Below are 21729 nucleotides of genomic sequence, written 5' to 3'. Positions count from 1 at the left end.
ACAGACCGCAGGTGTTCTGCAAAGCGGTCGCCCAGTTTGCGTTTGGTCTCTCCAATATAGAGGAGACCGCATTGGGAGCAACGAATGCAGTAGACTAAGTTAGGGGAAATGCAAGTGAAATGCTGCTTCACTTGAAAGGAGTGTTTGGGCACTTGGACGGTGAGGAGAGAGGAAGTGAAGGGGCAGGTGTTGCATCTTCTGCGTGGGCATGGGGAGGTGCCATAGGTGGGGGTTCAGGAGTAGGGCGTGATGGAGGAGTGGACCAGGGTGTCCTGGAGGGAACGATCCTTACGGAATGCCGTCAGGTGGGGTGAAGGGAAGATGTGTTTGGTGGTGGCATCATGCTGGAGTTGGCGGAAATGGCGGAGGATGATCCTTTGAATGCGGAGGCTGGTGGGGTGATAAGTGAGGACAAGGGGGACCCTATCATGTTTCTGGGAGGGAGGAGAAGGCGTGAGGGCGGATGCGCGGGAGATGGGCCGGACACGGTTGAGGGCCCTGTCAACGACCGTGGGTGGAAAACCTCGGTTAAAGAAGAAGGAGGACATGTCAGAGGAACTGTTTTTGAAGGTAGCGTCATCAGAACAGATGCGACGGAGGCAAAGGAACTGAGAGAATGGGATGGAGTCCTTACAGGAAGCGGGGTGTGAGGAGCTGTAGTCGAGGTAGCTGTGGGAGTCGGTAGGCTTGAAATGGATATTGGTGGACAGTCTATCATCAGAAATTGAGACAGAGAGGTCAAGGAAGGGAAAAGAAGTGTCAGAGATGGACCATGTGAAAATGATGGAGGGGTGGAGATTGGAAGCAAAATTAATAAATTTTTCCAGGTCCCGACGAGAGCATGAAGCAGCACCGAAGTAATCATCGATGTACCGGAGAAAGAGTTGTGGGAGGGGGCCGGAGTAGGACTGGAACAAGGAATGTTCCACATACCTCATAAAGAGACAGGCATAGCTGGGCCCCATGCGGGTACCCATAGCCACACCTTTTATTTGGAGGAAGTGAGAGGAGTTAAAGGAGAAATTGTTCAGTGTGAGAACAACTTCAGCCAGACGGAGGAGAGTAGTGGTGGATGGGGATTGTTCGGGCCTCTGTTCAAGGAAGCAGCTAAGGGCCCTCAGACCATCCTGGTGGGGGATGGAGGTGCAGAGGGATTGGACATCCATGGTGAAGAGGAAGCGGTTGGGGCCAGGGAACTGGAAATTGTTGATGTGACGTAAAGTGTCAGAGGAATCACGGATGTAGGTGGGAAGGGACTGGACAAGGGGAGAGAGAAGGGAGTCAAGATAACGAGAAATGAGTTCCGTGGGGCAGGAACAGGCTGACACGATCGGTCTTCCAGGACAGTTCTGTTTGTGGATTTTGGGTAGGAGGTAGAAGCGGGCCGTCCGAGGTTGGGCGACTATCAGGTTGGAAGCTGTGGGAGGAAGATCTCCAGAGGAGATGAGGTCAGTGACAGTCCTGGAAACAATGGCTTGATGTTCAGTGGTGGGGTCATGGTCCAGGGAGAGGCAGGAGGAAGTGTCTGCAAGTTGACGCTCAGCCTCCGCGAGGTAGAGGTTAGTGCGCCAGACAACAACAGCACCACCCTTGTCAGCGGGTTTGATGACAATGTTGGGGTTGGACCTGAGAGAACGGAGTGCAGTAAGTTCAGAGAGAGACAGATTAGAATGGGTGAGAGGAACAGAGAAATTGAGACGGCTAATGTCACGCTGACAGTTCTGAATGAAAAGATCAAGAGAAGGTAAGAATCCAGAGGGAGGGATCCAGGTGGAGGGAGAATATTGGAGGTGGGTAAAAGGATCCGTTGAACGGGGAGAGAACTCCTGCCCAAAGAAGTGAGCACGGAGACGAAGACGGCAGAAGAAGAGTTCAGCATCGTGCCGAGCCCGAAATTCATTGAGATGAGGGCGTAAGGGTATGAAACTAAGTCCTTTGCTGAGCACTGAACGTTCAGCATCGGAGAGGGGAAGGTCAGGGGGTATAGTGAATACGTGGCTGGGGCTGGGATTGGAAGATGGAGTGGGGACGGAGGGACAAGCAGGGGTGGAGGGTCCCAGATGGGTGTTGGTGTTGATGAGTTGTTGGAGCTTGCGTTCCTTAGCACTTGAGAGAAAGAGAAAAAGTTTCTTGTTGAGGCGTCGGATGAGGCGAAGAATAAAATGAAACTGGGGGCACGCGCAGCTTTGAGAAAGGGTGCGGCGGTGCTGCTGGAGGGAGAGGTCGAGTGTGTTCATATGGCGGCGCATGGCACTGAGTGTGGATCTCAGAATGCGACGGGAACAGCAGTCCGAGAAACGTTTTATGTCCCGGAGATACCTGTAATCCTAACAGAACTACTTGATTAATTACTATTTCTGCAATTACACCTAATTGAATTACACTATTTGGTCAATCATCTGTCTCTGTATGGTTCCTAATTATGTCCCAATCTTTGAACCAAATTAAGAGTTCAAAATGGCTTCTTTATCTCAGTGTTAACACAAAATGAAGTTTTGTCCTTGTTAGCTTATTACAGTGAATAGAACATTAAATTAACCTAAAAACGGTCAATTACACTCAAATCTTCTACTCAGGCCTACTCACAGTAGGAGCTGGGCACAGAGGGGCTGGGGGGGGGTGGGGGCTGGGCACAGAGGGACTGGGGGGGGAGGGTAGGGGCTGGGCACAGAGGGACTGTGGACTTGCTGGGATTGAATTGTGAAACATACATCTTCTTCTGATATTGAGAACATTTCTATAGTTCATTTATCATTATAAAGAATGCAAAGGCATTTCATGGGGGAATTATATAGCAAATAATGACACTGAGCCACAAAGGAAATATTAGTGAAGATAACCAAAAGCTTTTTCAAAGAGATTTGAAGAAGGAGAGAGAGGTGGAAAGCTTTAGGGAGGGAATTCCAGAGCTTAGGGACTTTGCAGTTGAGAACACAGACTTAAAATCTGGGATGCTCAAGAGGGCAGAATTGGAGAAGGTTACAGCGATAGGGAGGGGCAAGGTGAGGGCACGGGGAGATTTGAAAACAAGGATGAGAATTCTAATCTGTTAATTTACCAGGAGTCAATGAAGGTCAGGGAGCACAGGGCTGAAGGTGAACAGGACCTGTGTCATTTAGGGTATGGGCTGCACAGTTTTGGATGACCTCAAGTTTCTGGATGGTAGAATGTGGAAGATCGGCCAGGAATGTGTTGGGAGAGTCATGTCTGGAGATAACAAAGGCATGAATGAGGGTTTCAGCTGCAGATAAGAGGACATAGAGTTGGTGATGTTAAGGATGTGGCAGTCTTAGTGATGGTGGGGACATGTGGTCAGAAAATAATGTGGTCATCAAATAATACAGAAATGTTGAGAATAGTTTGGTTCAGCTTCAGACAATTAGCAAGAAGAGGTATGGAGTTGGTGGCTAGAAAACAGGGTAAGTTTGTGAGGATCAAAGACAATTTGCTTCAGTGTTCCCAATGTCTATTGGAAGGAAATTTCTGCTCATCCAGTACTGGATGTTGGATCAGCAGTTTGATGGTTTAGAGACAGTGGAGGGGTCGAGAGAGGTGGTGGCGAGGTGTCATCAGCATACCTGTGAAAACCAACACTGTGCCTTTAGGCCATCTTTGGCTGCGAGCTGAAGTCACACTTTGGTCTCTGTTTTAAAAGGTTTAATTCTGGTTTTTAGTCAGTGGATTTAAAATCATTATCAGATATAAAGCATGTTTTTGTGGCAACAGTTTCAATCCTGGTGACAAAGAAATTCATGAGCTTCTTGTACTTATTGTTGGAGGTGAGTGGAATGAGACAGAGAAGAAGAGGTTAAGAAGACGGCTTACAGTGGAGAAAGGAAGTCGGAGTTTATCTTTTGCATTCCAGGGTGATCTGGAATAGTGAGCAGTTTTCCAATACAAGAACAGGACTCAACAGTGCTCAGAAGAGTCATACAGACTCGAAACATTAACTTAGTTTCTCTCTCCACAGATACTGCCAACCTGCTGAGTTTTTCCAGCATTTCCTGTTTTATTTCAGATTTCTAACATCCACAGTATTTTGCTTTTATTTCAGTCCTCTATGTTATCCAGTCAGATCTGGTGGTGAATGGCTAAAACATTTGACCTTTCAAGTCTGCATCGATGGACTTAAGGAAGCAGAGATGAGGGACTAGGACATCAAAGGTGCGGTTGAGCAAATAAGTAGCTGCAGAAATACTGTGAACGGATAACCAAAGGCTGCACCACTGTAATTATGGAAGTTCAATGGTAAGTGAATTGGGGGAGACTTTCTTCCAGAGGCAGATACAGGAGGATGTGGATGGGTGTGGATTAGGGTGTGGAAGAGAATGTGGGTGGTGAGTGATAAGGAGATCAGAGATGGCCTTATCTGTAATTGATCCAATGGGAATAGCAAGATCACGTGAGATGGCAAGGTCAAGGGGATGACTGCGAATATGGGTTGGGGAGGGAAAGATTTGGGAAGGATCAGAGAGCAGTTACCTCAGAGGAGGGAGAACATGATTTTGAGATGGAACATGAAATCACTGAGGATGGATGAGGAGTCACTCAGTCCAAAGGCTGAGGGAGGAAACAATGAAGAAATTTCAGTGAGAACATTTTTATGTTACTTGAGTGGGCAATAGAAAATGATGATTTGAAGTCAGAGATGGGAAGTTCTATCAAAGAATCTCCTCAGTCTCCACCACAGCCTAAGAGAAAATTAGCCAGAGATTTTTGATTCAAAGTCCTTTGACAACATCTGAGAGATATTAAATCTGCCTATCTCAGAATGCCACCGCAGGATTTAAATCCCAAGACAGTTGGAGGTTCTTAGCTCCTATGGATCATGGATCACTAGTTCTACCTTTCTTGTCACGCTGTTTATCCAAAGTCCAGCACTGCATGAACAGAAATTCTCTCCAAATATATATTGTCTTTGGTCCCTGCCACAAATTCTCTTCTCTCTCCCTGGTCAGTCTGAACCAGGCCATTTGCAGTATCAATATCCTATTTGTCCCTGAGATGAGCTCCGATCACATATTAACCTCACCAGCAATATCACCTTCTTATACCTCCTTGACATCATCCAAACTCTGCCACTGCCTGAGCTTATCTGCTGTTGAAACTCTCGTCATGCTTTTGTTACTTCCAGGTTCCATTATTCTAACATTCTGCCAGCCTCCCACTTCCACCAACTGTAAACTTCAGCTCATCCAAAACTCTGTTACCTGTGTCCTAACAAACACACATCACCCCAAATGCTCACTGACCTTAAACAGCACCTGTGTTTTAAAATGCTCACCCTTATTTTCAAATCCCTCCATGGCTTCTCCCACCCCTATCTCTGTTTGGGGACAGATGGTGGCATAGTGGAAATGTCACCAGACTAGTAATCCAGAGACCCAGGCTAATGCCCCAGGCACGAGTAAAATTCCCACCATGACAGCTGGTGGAATTAAATTCAATTAATAAATCTGGAATATAAAGCTAGCCTCAGTAATGGTGACCATGAAACTATCATCGATTGTTGTAAAAACCCATCTGGTTCACTCATGTCCTTAACCGGTCTGGCCTAGATGTGATTCCAGCAATGTGGTTGACTGCCCTCTGAAATGGCCTAGCAAGCCAGTCAGTTCAAGGGCAATTAGGGATGGGCAACAAATGTTGGCCTTGCCAGCGATGCCCACATCCCAAGAAAGAATAAATGAAAAAAAAATCATCTTCAGCCTTACAATCCTCAGAGATATCTGCGCTCCTTCAATAACCTCTCCATTCTCCCTTAAAACCTATCTCTTTGACCAAGCTTTTGGTACCTGCCCTATTGTCTCCTTACGTGGTTCGATGTCATATTTTGTTTGAGGAAGCACCTTGGTATGTTTTATTACTTTAACAGTGCTTTATAAATGCAAGCTGTGGTTGTTATTATTAAAGGGAGGCAGTGGCGTAGTGGCATTGTCACTGGACTAGTACTCCAGGTACTCAGGGTAATGCTCTGGGGAACTGGGTTCAAATCCCACCATGAAATTTGAATTCAATATTAAAAATCTAATGGATTGTTGTAAAAACCCATCTGGTTCACTAATGTCCTTTAGGGAAGGAAATCTGCCGTCCTTACCTGGTCTGGCTACAGCAATATAATGAACTTTGACATGGGCTAGCAAGCCACTCAGTTCTCAAGGGCAATTAGGGATGTCCCAGCCAGCGACACCCACAAAAAATAAACATAGAGACATTTAGTTGAACAGTCTGTGGATCTGTTCCTACTGCCTAATCACCTGCACAGCTGACAAAAGTGAGGATTAAAAAACCAAAGGAAAACGTTAACCCTGTCTGCATATATGATGAACGATTACAAACAGACTCATGTGTGCTTAGACATACATGCATACATGTTTTGAATGTACTCACACGTGTACTGGCATGTGCAGTCACACACATGCATATAAACAAATTCATACATATACACGTGTACTCACACTCCTTACTCAATGCAGACACCTATGCGCGCATGCACATGTGTACTCACAACACATGGATTGACACACATGTGCTCCCACACAGGCATACTTTTGGGTGCATATTGACACGTATTCATACATAGGCTCACTCATATGTGCATCTACACATGCACAACTCACACATGTAAACCTGTCCTCACACACCCTTAGAGGTATACACACAAATGTACTCACATATACACAAGGACTCACACATACATGTGCATATGCAACTGTACTCACATGTAGTCACACAAACATATTGTCCACACACTGGCTCACCTTTAATCCCTTTGCTCTGTTAATAGCTCTCAAAGGCCTGAGCACTCGGAGGACTCGAAGAATTTTTACCACAGAGATAGCACTGGACCTGGAAAAGAAAGGTAAGGACTGAGCTCCTTAACTGAACACTCTGCACAATGAACTCATACGTGTACACATGCTCACTCATTCACTCATTCACAAACAACCCAGAAATCTGTCAGCCTAGACACTATGACTGAGCAAGTACCTATTGCCTCAATTCCAGAAATGCCCTAGTACACACTGCTGCCACTTTTTAAGGACAGGGGAGAAAGATAAACTGAAACCCCCAATTTTCCTTCCCTTCTGTCCATAATCAGTGTTGATTTTTTCTGATGTGTGTTTCCAAACCCCTGTTAGTGTGTGGTCAATTTAAAATCACCAGAAGCAGACACTCATGGATTTACGCAAGGAGTATTATTTATTCACACTCATCCCGGAAAGTCTACGTTCCGTCAATCACACAACATACATCCAAGAAAGATACAATTAAACAAGGTAGTGCACTTCTGTAAGTATTAGTACCAAACAGAATAGTTAGCAGTTCACATGTCTTTGAGAGTTCGGTGAAAGAGGGGGCTTTTCCTCTCTGGAATTGTAGTTCAGGTAAGTTCAGATGGCTGAGGTCAAATCCGGATTAACTGCCGGGTTCCTTCAAAGGGAAGGCTGTTCAGCAGGTCATGTAGACAGGCACTGGTGGCTGTTATAACCTGAGGTCCAATTTCTTTACAGGTGAACTCGAAGCTTTTCAGAAACAGGCTGGAGGAGGCTCTTTAAAAAGACGTTTAAGCCTCGCAGTTCTTGAAAGGCAAGATGCAGCCTTTCTCTGCAGCTGTGATACCGTTAATGTTTTACTGCAGATTGCACCAGAACAGGTAGAGTCTTGGAATAAAAGATTTTGGCCCATAATTTCCATTCCCCTGGGTGTCATACCTGGGGTGTACCCCAAAGACGCACTGAGGAACCCCCACCAACTAGAAGCTAGAAGCCCCCATGTCAGGAAATTCAAACTTCTATTGGGCAATTGCCCTGCAATAGGAACCATCCCATACTGTGATTTAAATCACAAACTTCAGATAGTTCCACCGGTATTACAGTAATAGTTAGCCAGGAAAAGTTAGAAGAATTAAAACCACATTTAACTTCCGGGTGAGAAGAGTACAGACTAACTATAGTACTTCCTGCCACGGGACTACCCCCACCCTCCAAGCCTCTATGGAACACCCCAACTACCGCCGCACCCCACCTCCCCGACCAACCTGAGGCCCCACAGGACACCCTGACTGCCCTCCCCACCCCCTTGGCCCTGGACTACAATGCCCACCCCCACCCAACTACACCGCCCACCCCCCGATTACCTGCCCCACCTCTCTGACTACCTCCAACAACCCCCACTGACCACCCAACCGCCCCCTAGCCACCTGATAGCCCTCCCCCACCTCCCCCCCACCACTGACCACCCAAACTGTCCAACCACCACCCCACACCACTGGCCACCTGACACCCCCTCCCACTGATCACCCAAACCCCCCATGCTGTCCAACCACCACCTCACCACCGAACACCCAACCCGTCCACACTATCCAACCATAACCCCCCCACACTGGCCATCTGACACCCCCCACCCCCACCAAACACCCCCCTGCACCCCCACCCCCCCGCCTCCCTCCATGTACCTTACTAACTTACCTTCTCCCTTGCTTCTCAAAGTAGCTGGACCTTTAAGCCTACCTGCTTTACAGCAGCTAATGCTGTAAAAAAAGGGGCATATCTTCCTTACTTCTGACTCAGCTGCCCTTGACACAAGGCCTCGGGAACCTGCTGCACTGCACCTTTTTCACCCAGCTCAAGTTGGAAGTTGGGACAAGAAAGGTGCAGCTTCATTTTAGGTTACATAATTAGGAGCAGAGTGGCAATCCGACTCTGATTACCACTCGATGGAAGTTACGGCCCTTTCAGGTTCATAGAACAGTTTTAATCACCTGATTAAAGGCCATTGATACACAATAGAAGGCAAATAGTGGTCTGTCAGTAAGAACAAAGTAGTTTCCGTCACATGGCCAAAGGTCATTGATATTCAAAGGAAGGCAAATGGTGGTCTTTCACTATTCATTTGTGGATAACTGGTCTTGACAGCTCTCTTTGTTACATGACAAACCTGGAGTCATAGAGTGGAGCAGTCTATTGTCTCTGTGTTTTGGAGTAACCTCCGACAATAGGAAGTGTGGAATTCCATAGAGGAGTGCTGTTCATGAATATCCATTCAAGGGGAAGAGCCCCGGCCATTATAATCCAATTCAGAACTTTCCAGAAAGCTTGTCAGTCTGTTGAAGTTGCAAATCATCAGGCCCTCTTGGCAGTTCATCAGCCTACATTTTAAAAGGAATACAGTTTTTATAAGTTTGTCTGTACTGACATGTCTTGTATTGTCTTTCATCTGTCTTGGTTCTGAGAGTCCGCCAGACTATGAACAATCTTTCTCCACCGATTTCTATTCTCCGCTGCCCTCACTGCCTGTCCCATAGACAGGCCAGTCCATGTTCTGATATTATCCATTCATGCCATCTTGAGTCTTCCTTGTGCACATTTTCCAGGTGTTTTGCCTTGTATTCCCTCTTTTTCCAAACACTCCCCTCCTGTTGCAAACACGTCCAAAATCTAAGCTTCCTTGATATCACTGCCTCAAAAAAGTTCCTCTTCACACCAGTTTTCTCGAGCACCCACTCATTTGTCTGCTTGGCTGTCTGTTACACACGGAATATCCATCTGAATTTGTTCATTTCAAATGCTCTTATTTGAGACTCGCTCCTGATCCTCCTGATGGTCCAGTTTTCACAGGTGTACATTGTTACTGGCTGCACAAGGGCTTTCAGAAAATGAATTTTTGTTATAATTGAGATGCTCTGGCTACTCCATACTCTTTTTAGTGAGTTCACAACACCATGACCCTTGCAAAGTCTAGCCTGAATTTCTCTGGTGGACTCTGCATCTTGTGTGATGAGTGACCCAAGATAGCAGAAACTTTCAACCTGTTCAAGCTGAACTTCATTAATCTGAATCTAGCAGGTTTTTCCACCCCATCCCCATTACCTTTGTCTTGTCAACATTGATCAGGAGACTATTTCTGGTTAACTTCATCAAGACGACCCACCAAATCCTGTAGCTCCTCCACTGCGTTAACGAGCAGATTAATGTCACCACAGAATCACAGAATCATACAGTGCAGAAGAGGCCCTTCGGCCCATCGGCTTGCACACAAACAGAGGAGAGGCCTCATCTTGAGTGAGACACAGCCAGAGTGAGTGTGGGTATTGGCAATTTGGTACACAGTGAGAATTCAGTGCATAGGGGAAGAGGTGCTCTTTGCATTTTTTCTTTGCTATCCAACTTCTTAAATCTTCAGAGAGTGGTCTTGCCCTGCTGCAGCAGTTGAGGTTACAAGGGAAAGGAATGGCTGGTAAGTAGTGGGTAAGGTCGGGTAAGTATTTACTATTTTTATTGCTTATAGATTATGGTCTTTTTGTCGTTTATAGTTTGCATATTCTGTAGTAACGAGGATCAGGAAAGAAGGGCCCTAGAGTAATTGATTTAAAAGGTTTAATTTAAAAGTCATGGCAGGAGAGCTGAAAGCCGTGGTGTGCTCCTCATGCTCCATGTGGGAAGCTGGGAACATTTCCAGTGCACGGGACCAGCATGTGTGCAGGAAGTGTGTCCAGCTGCAGCTCCTGGAAGCTCGGGTTTCAGAGCTGGAACAGCGACAGGGGACACTGTGGAGCACCCACGAGTCTGAGAGCATCGTGGATAGCACATTTAGAGAGGTGGTCACACCGCAGCTGAAGGGACTTGAGGTGTCCACCAGGCAGTCCAAGAGGAACAGGCAGGTAGTTCAGGAGTCCCCTGGGGTCCCGCTCGCAAATCGGTATTCCATTTTGGAAGCTGATGAGGGCGCTGGTTCCTCCAGGGAGGGCAGACAGAGCCAAGCTTCTGGCACCATAAGCAGCCTGTCTGTACAGGAGGGGAGGAAGAGGGGAACAGCAATAGTAATAGGAGATTCTATAGTCAGGGGAACAGACAGGCGCTACTGTGGACGTCAACATGACTCCAGGATGGTGTGTTGCCTCCCTGGTGCCAGGGTCCAGGATGTCACTGAACCCTGAAGGGCATCCTAAAGGGAGAGGGTGATAAGGCAGAGGTCATGGTACATGTTGGTACCAGTGACGTAGGTAGAAAGAGGGATGAGATATGCATCAAGAATTCAGGGAGTTAGGCAGTAGACTAAAAAGCAAGACCTCTCGGGTTGTAATCTCTGGATTATTCCCAGTGCCACATGCTAGCGAGCTCAGAAATAGGAGAATAGCCCAGATGGAATACGTGGCTTAAGAGTTGGTGCAGGAGGGAGGGTTTTAGATTCCTGGATCACTGGGACCGCTTCTGGGGAAGGTGGGACCTGTACAAGTGGGACGGTCTACATCTGAACCGGAGTGGGACTAACATCCTTAAGGGCGGGTTTGCTAGTGCTATTAGGAGGAGTTTAAACTAATTTGGCAGGGGGAGGGGACACAGAATAGGGACACATCATAATATAGTAAAACAATCAAGTCAGAGGGAGTACAGCTGCATTAAGTTTCAAGGGAGTAAGGCAAGGCTGGATGGTCTCTACTTTAATGCCAGGAGTGTTACAGGTAAAACGGATGAATTAAGGGTGAGGATTGACATGTGGAATTGTGATATAGTAGCCATCACTGAGATGTGGTTGAGGGAGGGACAGGATTGGCAGCTCAACATTCCAGGATATAGAATCTTCAGGCGAGACAGGGGAGGGGGTAAAAGAGGAGGAGACATAAGGAGTCAGTTACTGCAGTAAGGAGAGATGATATCGTGAAGGGGGCATTGAATGAAGCTTTGTGGGTAGAGTTTAGGAATAAAAAAGGGGCGGCCACATTGTTAGCTGTTTGTTATAGACCCCCAGATAGTCAGCGGGAAATTTAACAGCAAATATGTGCATAATTTGCAGAGGTGTGTAAAAACAATAACAATACGGTAATTATATTAGATGATTTCAACTTTCCTAACATTAATTGGGGTAGACGTAGTGTTAAGGAGTGGATTTCTTGAAATGTGTACAGGAGAACTTTTTAGAGGGTCCAACAAGGGACGGCGCAGTGCTGGACCTAATTCTGGGAAATGAAGCCGGACAGGTGGCTGAGGTGGTGGTGGGGGACCATTTTAGTGATAGTGACCACAACATGGCACAATTTAAGCTTGTTATGGTCACCAGGATATCAAATATTTGAAACTCACTGCTCATCAATCAGTGTTCCACCTTTGTATCCATCAAGTGACTCTCTCATAACCATTTCTGCTAGGACATTGAATAATTATGGTGAGAGGACACACCTCTGTCTTAACACCCTAATTGACTCTGAGCCATTCTGAGAGGGTGCCGGCAACTCTGACCCTAGCTCGTTGCTTACAATAAAGCCTGGCTAGCAAGTTAATTAAATGTGGTGAGTATCCCATGTCTAACATTGTCAACCAGAGTTTCTTGTGTGAAACTGGATTGGATGCCTTCTCACACTAAATGAGCACATGTATTCCAGCTGCTGATGTTCTTGGACTTTGCACATTATGATTCTAAGGTGAGTGACTTCGTCTCTGGTTCCCCTTCCATGTCGAAGTTCAGTTTGCTCATCAGCAATCTCCCTCTGTCTTTTTCCAGATCCATTCCAGGATGGTCCTCAGTAAGATTTGACCAGTGTGGGAGATGAAAGCAATTGTTTTATAATTTGTACGCTGTTTCAGGTCACCATTCTTCAGGAGAGCGATAAAGGTAGAATCAGTCCAGTCCTCCAGCCAATTGCTAGTCTCCCACAGTGCCACACAGATCTATACATCCTTTACACTACCAATTCTCCTCCCATCTTAAGTAATTCCACCAGTATAGCATCCAGCCCTTGGCCCTATGGCTGGACATCTGATAAATCGCTCACTGTACCTCAGCTCAAAGTGGAGGAGGCTCACATTTAACTTCCAACTCAGTGTCATCCTTGGAAATGTACTCACAATATTCACACCATTGAGCAGCAATTTTCTTCACTTCCATTTCAATCTTGCCAGAAGCTGACTGAATGTAATTCAGGTGAGGTTGAAACTTTCTTGTAGTTAATTGAACTGTTTGGCAAAGTTTCCGCATATTGCCTTTCTGATTCCCTGCTTCTAATTCATCACACATATCATTTAACTATTGCGCTTTATTCGTTTACAGCTTTCTATGAATTTTTCTGTCTTTAAACATTTGTAGCAATCCACATCCTTTTTCCTCTTCACCTCCCTCTTAGCTTCAACCAGGCAAAATGTCTCATCAGACACACTGTAAACTCAGGAATGCAATGAAATATTTCATTAGGAACCAGAATGAGCTCTTGCCAGAAGCAATTTTCAGATCAGTGAAATGAGCTGCTGTATTACATGCATATAGCAGGAGAAAATTAAATCATCTGGAACACAGCATTATATTGCATGGTGCTGCAAGAAATCAGAACAGCTACACTATGTAGTAACACACTGATGTGCAAAAATGCTTTGTGTTTAACATGCTTAGCAAGAAGAGGATGTTACAGAATACAATATTACATTGATGTAGAACTGCGAAACCACAGAACCATTACCACACAGGAGGAGGTCATTCAGTCTGTCGTATCAGTGCTGGCTCTCGGAATGAGCAATTCACTGAGTGACATTCCCCCACATTCTCCCCATAACCCTGCACATTCTTCCATTTCAGATAACAGTGTAATTCCCTTCCAAATGCCTCGGTTGTACCTGCCTCCACCACACTCTCAGGCAGTGTATTCCAGATCCCAAACACTCGCTGCATGGAAGAGATTTTCCACGTGTCACCATTGCTTCTCTTGCCGGTTACCTTGGATATGTGCCCTTTTGTTCGTGATCTCACCAATGAGAACAGTATCTACTCTGTACAAATCCCTCATGATTTTGAATCATCGCACATTGGCCATTGTGAAGCTTTGCAATTCTCTACCAAAGAATGCTCGGAAACTCAATCATTGAGTATGTTTAAAGTAGATATTGACAGATTTCTAAATAGCAATGACGTAAAAGGATATGAAGATAGTGTGGGGAAAAGGCATTGAAGTGGATGATCAGCCATGATGGTATTGGGTGTCGGAGCGGGTTCAATGGGCTGAATGGCCTACTCCTATGTTCTTGTGAATACCCCTATCAAATCTCCTCTCAACCTTCTCTTCTCCAAGGAAAACAATCCCAACTTCTCCAATCTATCTACATAACTGAAGTCCTCATCCCTGGAACCATTCTCGTGAATCTTTTCTGCACTCTAATGCCTTTACAACTTAAGTGTGGCCAGAACGGGATGCAATTCTCCAGCTGAGGCCAAACCAATTTTTTTTATTGATTCATTCACAGGATGTGAGCATCACTGGCTAGGTCAGTATTTATTGCTCATCTCTAGTTGTCCTTGAGAAGGTGGTGGTGAGTCATCTCCTTGTCCATATGGTGCAGCGTTCAAGAAGGCAGCTCATCACCACTTTCTCAAGGACAATTAGGGATGGGCAATAAATGCTGGCCTCACCATATCCCATAAATGAATTTAAAAAAAGGTACACCCACGGTATCTCGGGGAGAGAGACTGCGAGGTTCTTGAGCAAATTGATACAGGGGGTGACAAGGTATTGGAGGTGTTGGCAGGCTTAAAAGTGGACAAATCTCCAGGTCCAGGTGATTTGTGTCCCAGATAGCTGAGAGAGGCAAGGGAGGAGATTGCAGGGGCTCTGACCCAAATTTTTAATTCCTCTCTGGCCACAGGGGACGTGCCAGAGGACTGGAGAACAGCTAATGTGGTTCCGCTATTTAAGAAGGGTTGTAGAGAGAAGCCAGGGAACCAAAGGCCAGTGAGTCTCATGTCAGTGGTAGGGAAACTATTGGAGAAAATTCTGAAGGAGAGAATCTACCTGCACTTGGAGAGGCAAGGTTTGATCAGGGCTTTGTCAGAAGGAGATCATGCCTAACAAATTTGATTGAATTTTTTGAGGTGACCAGGTGTGTAGATGAGGGGAGTGCAGTTGATGTAGTTTATTTGGATTTCAGCAAAGCCTTTGACAAGGTCCCATATGGGAGACTTATAAAGAAGGTAAATGCACATGGGATACAGTGTAATTTGATGAGGTGGATTCAAAATTGGCTTAGTTGTAGGAGACAGAGGGTGATGACAGAAGGATGCTTTAGTGACTGGAAGCCAGTGTCCAGTGGCGTACCACAGGGATCTGTGCTGGGTCCCCTATTATTCGTCATTTATATAAATGATACAGATGACTATGTGGGGGGTAGGATTAGTAAGTTTGCGGATGACACAAGGATTGGCCGGGTGGTTAACAGTGAGGTTGAGTGCCTTGGGCTACAGGAAGATATAGACGGGATGGTCAAATGGGCAGATAAGTGGCAGATGGAAATTAACCCTGAAAAGTGTGAGGTGATACACTTTGGAAGGAGTAATTTGAAAAGGAAGTATTCAATGAATGGCATGACGCTAGGAAGTTCTGAAGAACAAAGGGACCTTGGCGTGTGTGTCCATAGATCTCTGAAGGCGGAGGGGCATGTTAGTGGGATGGTGAAAAAGACATATGGGACACTTGCCTTTATCAATCGAAGAATAGATTACAAAAGTAGGGAGGTCATGTTAGGGTTGTATAGAACCTTGGTGAGGCCACAGCTGGAGTACTGTGTGCAGTTCTGCTCGCCACATTATAGTGATGTGATTGCAGTGGAGGGGGGTGCAGAGGAGATTCACCAGGATGTTGCCTAGGATGAAACATTTAAGTTATGAAGGGAGGTTGGATAGACTTGGGTTGTTTTCGTTGGAGCAGAGAAGACTGAGCGACGGCCTGATCAAGGTGTACAAGATTATGAAGCACATGGACAGGGTGGATAGGGAGCAGCTGTTCCCCTTAGTTGAAGGGTCAGTCCCAAGGGGGCATAAGTTCAAGGTGAGGGGCAGGAGGTTTAGGGGGGATGTGAGGAAAAACCTTTTTACCCAGAGGGTGGTGACGGTCTGGAATGCGCTGCCTGGGAGGGTGGTGGAGGCGGGTTGCCTCACATCCTTTAAAAAGTACCTGGATGAGCACTTGGAACGTCATAACATTCAAGGCTATGGGCCAAGTGCTGGTAAATGGGATTAGGTAGGTAGATCAGGTGTTTCTTACGTGTCGGTGCAGACTCGATGGGCCGAAGGGCCTCTTCTGCACTGTGTGATGCTGTGATTCTGCTGTTAGGAAGAGAGTCTCAGGGTTTTGACCCAGTGACAGTGAAGGAACGCCGATATATTTCCAAGTCAGGATGGTGAGTGGCTTGGAGGGGAACTTCCAACTGGTGGTGTTCCCGTGTGTCTGCTGCCCTTGTCCTTCTAGATGGCAGTGATCATGGGTTTGGAAGGTGCTGTGAAAAGAGCCTTGGTGGGTTGCTGCAGTGCATCTTGTAGATGGTACACACTGTTGCTACTGTGCGTCGGTGGTGGAGGGAGTGAAAATTTAAAGTGGGGGATGGGTGCCAATCAAGCAGGTTGTTTGTGGGAGCTGCACTCATCCAGGCAAATGTAGAATATTCCATCACACTCCTGACATGTGCCGTGTGGATAGTGGACAGGCTATGGGAAGTCAGGAGGTGAGATAGTCAATCCAGAATTCCTAGCCTCTGAGCTGCTCTTGTAGCCACAGTATTTATATGGCTAGTCCAGTTCAGTTTCTGGTCAATTGTAATCCCCAGGATGTTGATAGTGGGGGAATTCAGAGATGGTAATGCCATTGAATGTCAAGGGGCGATGGCTAGGTTCTCGCTTGTTCGAGATGGTCATTTCCTGACACTTGTGTGGCATGAATGTTATTTGCCACTTATCAGCCCAAGCCTGAATGTTGTCCAGGTCTTGCTACATATGGGCACAGACTGCTTCAGTATCTGAGGAGCCATGAATGATACTGAACATTGTGCAATCATTAGCAAACATCCCCACTTCTGACCTTATGATGGAAGGAAGGTCATTGATGAAGCAGCTGAAAATGGTTGGGCCGAGGGCACTGCCCTGAGGAACTCCTGCTATGATGTCCTGGAGCTGAGATGACTGACCTCCAACAACCACAACCACCTTCCTCTGTGCTAGGTATGACTCCAACCACCGGAGAGTTTTCCCCCTGATTCCTATTGACTCCAGTTTTGCTTGGGCTCCTTGATGCCAGATTCTGTCAAATGCTGCCTTGATGTCAAGGGCAGTCACTCTCACCTCACCTCTGGAGTTCAGCTCTTTTGTCCATGTTTGAACTAAGGCTGTCATGAGGTCAAGAGCTGAGTGACCCTGGCGGAACTCAAACTGAACATCAGTGAGCAGGTTTTCCGTTGTATTACCTACCTGACATTTGTCATAAGCACTAAGATAAAAGCAAAATTGGAATTCTGGAAATCTGAAACAAAAACAGAAAATGCTGGAAAAACTCAGCAGGTCTAGCAGCATCTGTGAAGAGAGAAACAGAGTTTACGTTTTGAGTCCGTATGACTCTTCTTCAGGCCCTCTGAAGAAGGGTCATAGGGACTTGAAACGTTAACTCTGTTTCTCTCTCCACAGATGCTGCTAGATCTGCTGAGTTTGTCATAGGTACACTTTTTCTGCTTTATCTTAATCTCTATCTTTTTTATCATCCAGGGAGCTCTGGATTTGTTTGTCCTACCTTTGCCTTTTGAGGGAACATACCCAAACTGTGCCCAAACTATCTATTCTTTAAAGGTAGCCCATTGTTCAGCTGCCTTCCTGCTAACAATTGATTCCAATTTATTTGGCCCAGATTCATGCTTACCCCATTGAAGTTGCCTTTCCCCCAGTTAATTATTCTTATTCTGGATTGTTCTTTGTCATTTTCCAAATCCTAAATGGTTAGTATGCAGGTACAGCAAATCGTAAGTCCTAAATGTTATGATACAATGATTACAATCCCCCAAGTGTTCTATTGATACCTGATCTACTTGGACTACCTCATTTCCAAGAACCAGGTCTAGCTGTGCCTCCTTCCTCTTTGGACTGCAAACATACTGCTGTAGAAAATTCTCCTGAACACACTCTAGGAACTCTTTCCCCTCTCTGCCCTTTACATTGCCAACTCAATCTATATTCGGATAATTGAAGTTCCCCCATTATAACTACACAATTCCTTGCACTCCTCTGTAATTTCCTTGCAAATTTATTCCTTTACATCTTTCCTGCTAGTTTGTGGCCTGTAGACTACACCAAGCAATGTCATTGCACCATTTTTTTGTTGCTTAGCTCTAGCCAAATGGACTGACCCCTTGACCCCTCTGGGACATCCTCTTTCTCAAGCACTGCAGTGCTCTCCGTTTCCAATACTGCCACCGCTCCCCCTTTTCTTCCTTTCCTATCTTTCCTGAACACCTTGTATCCAGGATACATAACAGCCAGTCCAGCCCTTCCTTGAGCCAGGTCTCTGTTATAGCCACGGCATCATATTCCTGAATGGCAATCTGTGCCGTAACTCACCAATCTTATCGAGCACACACTGTGCATTCACATACAGATGCACTAATCCTGATTTAGACTTTATTACTTTCTCACCTGCTCTGAACGCACTATTTCCTACTCTAGTGCTATCTGCCTCTCCCAATACTCTGTGCACCTTGGTATTCCTCTCTGATATTACCTCCTACTTCCTACACCCCTGCCAAGTTAGCTTAAACCCTCCCTAATAACACAAGCAAGCAACTCAGTCCTGACTCTACTCAGGTGCAACCCATTCAGCCTGTACAGGTCCCATCTCCCCCAGAGCCGGTCCCAATGTGCCATGAATCTAAAGCTTCTGCACCATCTTTCCAGCCATACATTCATCTGCTTATCCTCCTATTTCTATACTCATTTGTGTATGGCATTGGGAGTAATCCAGAGATTAATACTTCTGAGGCCCTGCTGCTAATTTTCTACCTAACTTTCTAAATTCAGGCTGCAAGACCACATCCCTCTTTCTACTTATGTCATTGGCACCAATGTGGACCACGACTGCTGGCTGTTCGCCCTCCTTCCTCAGAGTTCTCTGCAGCTGCTCAGTGACATCCTTGACCCTGGCACCAGGGAGGCAACATACCATCCTGGGTTCATGTCTGCGGCAACCGAAACACCTATCTGTTCCCCTAACTACCAATCACCTATAACTGTTGTTTTTCCAGTCTTCTTTGTAGAGCTGAGCCACTTGTGGGTGCCATGGACACGGCTCTGGCTGCACCCCCCAGATGAACCAATCATTCTCATCCGTATCCAGAATACTTGTTGGAGAGTGGGATGCACTCAGGGGACTCCTGCACTACCTGCCTATTTCTACTTGATTGCCTAGTGGTTACGCATGTGATGACCACATTTATAAACATGCTATCCACAAAGCTCCATGTTATTCTGGAACAGCACACTGGGTGATAATACATTAATTTAGAAAGCATGTTACACTGTATTTACATTTTTATATAGATTAGCATGGTACACTGGATGGGATAACAATTCACCAAATAAAGTGTCGTACTCTAGATGGCACAACACTGATCTAGAGTTGCATGGTTGACTGGGTGGAATAACACAGATCTAAAACTATGAGTTACAGTGGAAAGTAAAACACTGGATGATGTAACTGAACCAGAACAAGCTGTTACATTGGATGGTTTAATACTGAGTTAGAACATTGTGTTACACTGGATGGTGTTACAAACATACATATGCAAACATTTCAATTAGCAGCAGGAGTAGGCCACTCAGCCCCTCGAGCCTGCTCCGCCATTCAGTAAGATCATGGCTGATCTGACTGTGACCACAACTCTACATTCCTGCCTACGCCCAATAACCTTTCACCCCCTTGTTAATCAAGAACCTATCTACCCCTGCCTTAAAAATATTCAAAGACTCTGCTTCCACCGCCTTTTGAGGAAGAGAGTTCCAAAGACACTCAACCCTCAGAGAAAAAAATTCTCCTCATCTCTGTCTTAAATGAGTGACCCTTTATTTTTCAACAGCACCCCCTAGCTCTAGATTCTCCCACAAGAGATATACTCCAGATGTGGTCTCATCAGTGCCCTGTACAACTCGAGCATAACCTCCCTTACTTTTGTAATCATTTCCCCTCACAATAAACGATAACATTCTATTAGCTTTCCTAATTACTTGTTGTACCTGCATAATAACCTTTTGTTATTCATGCACTAAGACACCCAGATCCTGCTGAATCTCAGAGTTCTGCTATCTCCCACCATTTGGATAATATGCTTCTTTTTTGTTCTTCCTGCCAAAATGAACAATTTTACATTTGCCCACATTAGAACCACAGAACCATAGAAAAGTTACAGCACAGAAGAGGCCATTTGGCCCATCTTGTCCATGCCAGCCCGAGGACACCCAGGTGCCCTTTCTAATCCCACCTTCCTGCACCAGGCCCATAGCCCTGCGGCTTACAGCACTTAAGGTGCAGATCCAGGTACTTTTTAAAAGAGTTTAAAGTTTCTGCCTCTACCACCAACTTGGGCAGCGAATTCCAGACACCCACTACATAAAAAAGTTCTTCCTGGTGTCCCCCCTACACCTTCTGCCACTTATCTTGAACCTATGTCCCCTGGTTCTAGAATTCTCCATCAAGGGAAACAATTTTATCCTATCCACTCTATCTATTCCCCTCAGAATTTTGTACACCTCAATCAAGTCACCTCTCAGCCTTCTTTGTTCTAAGGAAAATAACCCCAATCCTATCCAATCTCTCCTCGTAGCTACACTTTTCTAACCCTGGCAACGTTCTTGTAAACCTCCTCTGCACTCTCTCCAGAGATGTTACATCCTTCCTGTAATGTAGTGACCAGAACTGCACACAATGCTCCAGTTGTGGCCTCACCAGTGTTTTATACAATTCCAACATTATATCCTTACTTTTATATTCTATACCTCTGCCAATGAAGGAGGGCATTCCATATGCCTTCTTTACAACCTTTTCTACTTGAACTGCTGCCTTCAGGGACCTGTGTATTTGTAAGCCAAGATCTCTCACTTCGTCTACCCCTCTTAGTATATTCCCATTTATTTTGTAATCCCTGTAACTGTTTGACCTCCCTAAATGTATGACCTCACACTTCTCTATGTTAAAATCCATCTGCCACTTTACCGCCCACTCCACCAACCCATCTATATCGTTTTGGAGATTATGGCTATCCTCTACACTATCCACTACTCGGCCGATCTTTGTGTCATCTGCAAATTTCCCAATCGTGCCCCCCACGTTCACGTCCAAATTATTAATATATAACACAAACGGCAAGGGTCCCAACACCGATCCCTGTGGAACACCACTTGAGACAAATTTCCATTCGCAAGGGCATCCATCGACCATTACCCTTTGTTTCCTGTTACAAAGCCAATCTTTTACTCAGTTTTCCACATTACCCTGAATCCCATGGGCTTTTACTTTCCTGACCAATCTGCCATGTGGGACCTTGTCAAATGCCGTGCTAAAATCCATGTACACAACATACACTGCACTACCTTCATCAACCCTTCTTGTCACTTCCTCAAAGAATTCAATCAAATTTGTGAGGCAAGACCTTCCTTTAACAAGTCCATGCTGACCATCCCTGACTAGTCCAGGCCTTTCCACTTGACAGTTAATCCTATCTCTCAGGATTGATTCTACTAATTTGCTCACCACCGATTTAAGACTAACTGGCCTATAATTGTTTGGCATTTCCTTTGATCCCTTTTTAAACAATGGAACTACGTTTGCATTTCTCCAGTCCTCCGGTAACTCCCCTGTATCTAGTGAAGATTGGAAAATCATCCTCAGAGCATCTGCTATCTCCTCCCTGACTTCCTTCCGCAGCCTCGGATACAATCCATCTG

The 21729-nt window shown here is 45.7% G+C and overlaps 1 protein-coding gene across 1 annotated transcript in view; it reads right to left on the bottom strand.

Annotated features, from left to right (window-relative positions):
* The window catches only part of LOC144683184 (voltage-dependent L-type calcium channel subunit alpha-1S-like), a 258879-nt gene that overhangs the window by 133847 nt on the left and 103303 nt on the right, over positions 1-21729 (bottom strand). The window contains exon 17 of the mRNA XM_078546145.1: positions 6762-6849. Coding sequence (XP_078402271.1) covers positions 6762-6849 — 88 coding nt within the window. The remainder of the gene's footprint in view (positions 1-6761; positions 6850-21729) is intronic.

Source organism: Cetorhinus maximus, chromosome 8, assembly GCF_964194155.1.
Source record: "Cetorhinus maximus chromosome 8, sCetMax3.hap1.1, whole genome shotgun sequence".
NCBI classification, from domain to species: Eukaryota; Metazoa; Chordata; class Chondrichthyes; order Lamniformes; family Cetorhinidae; genus Cetorhinus; species Cetorhinus maximus.
Note: the sequence above shows the minus strand (reverse complement) of the source record. Positions and strands in the feature narration are given on the sequence as shown.